At 33.5% G+C, this 2,747-nt stretch overlaps 1 protein-coding gene across 1 annotated transcript; it reads right to left on the reverse strand.

The window, feature by feature from the left end:
- Nucleotides 1–889: 889 nt before the first annotated feature.
- Nucleotides 890–2,008, reverse strand: LOC125860028 (zinc finger protein 3). The gene has a single exon (XM_049539919.1). It carries the CDS (start codon nucleotides 1,744–1,746, stop codon nucleotides 1,060–1,062), a length of 687 nt encoding a protein of 228 aa, XP_049395876.1. The 5' UTR covers nucleotides 1,747–2,008; the 3' UTR covers nucleotides 890–1,059.
- Nucleotides 2,009–2,747: the final 739 nt, after the last annotated feature.

Raw genomic sequence — 2,747 nt, forward strand, 5'->3', positions numbered from 1 at the left:
ACAAGTAATTAGGGACAACTATAAAAGGAAAAGTGGACAAGTAGTTAGGACAGAGGGAGAATCAGTAATGCCTTTCTCTCTTGCACGCGCCAAATGTCTCTCTTCCTTCTTTTTTGTCTTTTTGATATTAAAAATGAATAAATACTTAACACTTTGTTATTGTGTTTGTTTGTATCAAATAATGTCTCTCTTCAGCGTACACATCATGTTTGTTGCTTAGAGTTGGATTACTTTGAGAAAATGACATTATTAAGTTTAAAATCCATCATAAAGCCAAAATTTGGTCCCACCATATTATAGAGTGACCCTGTTTAAAAGATTTCTTAGGTAAGAAATCAATGCAATCAAGATTTTACAGCATTAAAATATATGAAAGATAATGATGTGATTGAATAACTTAAAATTGTTTTTAACATCACCTTAATTAAAAAAAGTTTTCCTAATGAAAATGGACAAAGGTCATTTACACAACTTTTATATACTTTCCACATACCTCCCACCAACCTTATGAACATGACCCCTCGGTAGATAGTCTATTTCATCAACTGCTCACTAAATCTCAGCCGTTGAATCTGCAAAATTATTTGTAGTAGTAGTTGTTAGTAATTGATCAAACGGTACGATCTTTTGTCGGTATGTGCATTTGTCACGTATTAAACATCAATCTCATCCAAAGCCAAACAGTTAGTACTGATCTTTTTTCTCATTTGTGGACTTTTTGAATAGATTTACCGCTGGTTAACGCAGGATGTTTTGTGCACTAAATTATCTGTCCACTTGTCAACATCAATTTATTTGTGGACTTTTATTGGAAGTGAAAAAATGCATTTCCAGCTTGTAAAATTTGAACTCAATTATTAAATGAATAGTTATATATTTGGATTGTCCGTCATTGATGGCAAGATTTGAGCATGGTCTTTACTAAAATGTCGGAAATCACATCACAGATGGCATAAGAACATCTACAATAGTGGACCTCATAAATGCGAAACTTGAAAGGAAAATATAAATCTAAACGAAATAACGGTAAGAAAAAAAAAATCTACTAGTACTAATAATTTAGAGTCTGAGAGAGAGGTCAAGCTTCTTCATTTCGTCTGGTTTATTAGTACTCTTTGAATGAGTAGGACCACCACCACTATCCCATCTGTACTGTGAAATACCATCAACCTGAGGAAATTTTTGGATAATGTTATCAAATCTAGCAGCAGCACCACCTGACGATGTTGTACCCGCCACGTGGTAATTATTCTCTGGAGCAAGCCGGCCAATGGCCGGCTGCTGCTCAATTGGCCTTCTAATTGACCATCCAGGATGTCCGTACAAGGCCGGCGCGCCGAAAGCGGTACTGCTAGTAGGCTTGTGGATCATTGAATGAATTTGAATCCCTAGAGATCTATTGAACGAACCATGCAATGGTAAAGAAGCCATGCTCGAATACTTATTATCGTAACCAAAAGCTGCTGCAGACATTTTTTGACTTCTTTTCGCTATTGTTCTCTCTCGTTTATGCGCGTTTTGATGTCCGCCTAGCGCCTGCGAACTGTAAAATTTCCTCTGGCAATAATTACATGAAAAAACCCGAGGCTCCGATTCGTTATTATAACCTGTGGATCGCGATGCGTCTAATGAACTTGTCTGGATATTGGATTTAAGCCCGTGATCGAGGCTTAGATCCAGAATAAGATGGTCGTTTTCGTGTTCATCATTTGAAATTTGGTTATTATTGGAGACTTGAACTTCCATTTTTTTTTTCTGAGTGATTTTTGTATAGAGTACTTATTTGGGGAATTGAGACAAGTACATATGGATGAAAGAAACGGGGACTAGAAATTGCACTTTAATTTGTGTTGTGATGATGAAAGAGTATAATTGGGGCTTAATAGAAAGAAAAAAGAAGTAGTAGTAAATGTTTATTGATTGAGAATTTAATGCTATGGTACTATGTAAGGAAGGAAGCATTACAGTTACAATAAGCTTATTATAGTAATAAAAAGATACTCAAAGGGGATTTTATAGTATACTCCAATAATAATAATAATAATACAGATAGATAGATAGATATAGATGAAAGAGTTTTGATGGAAACTGATGAAGAAAACAAGTCTGTCACAACACAATTAAACCATATATACCCCATCCAATATTTCTTTAATTGTTTTTTTCCTTGTTTATATATTCCCACGTTTTCTGCCCTTTTGGCCACCATATATATACAGTATATATTCCTGTCTTCTTTCGTTTTGACCGTTTTTGGAATATTCTTATGTTTTTAAAAAAAAATCAAAGTTATACTAATTTTACCTTCAATTTTCAAAGTTATTTCATACTATAATCGACCAATTAAGTAAATGATCTGAAATCTCTGTTAAAGGATACTGTTTTAATGAATGAACATATATTACGCATATTTTTCATATCAGTTACATAAATATTCCTAATTCAAAGATTCAAACTGTTGATCTCATGCATGTATATATTGTTTCTTTAAATTTGAACTTGCAAAATCAGTTTTAGTAAAAGCATGAGGTTGCAATTAATTTAGCGGGTCTTTGTGGAACTTCCAAATACATCAGTAGTAGTGAAAGATGGATGAGTGCTTCCACTCCCACGGTTCACTTTTATTTGTCCATTTTAAATTTCGTACATCCTTTAAATTAAAAATAATGATGGATATAAGTACTCATATTAATTGATGTTCAGTCTGTGTTGAAAAATAATTTGACAAATAAGGTAATTAATGTGGA

Source organism: Solanum stenotomum, chromosome 3, assembly GCF_019186545.1.
Source record: "Solanum stenotomum isolate F172 chromosome 3, ASM1918654v1, whole genome shotgun sequence".
Taxonomy (NCBI): Eukaryota; Viridiplantae; Streptophyta; class Magnoliopsida; order Solanales; family Solanaceae; genus Solanum; species Solanum stenotomum.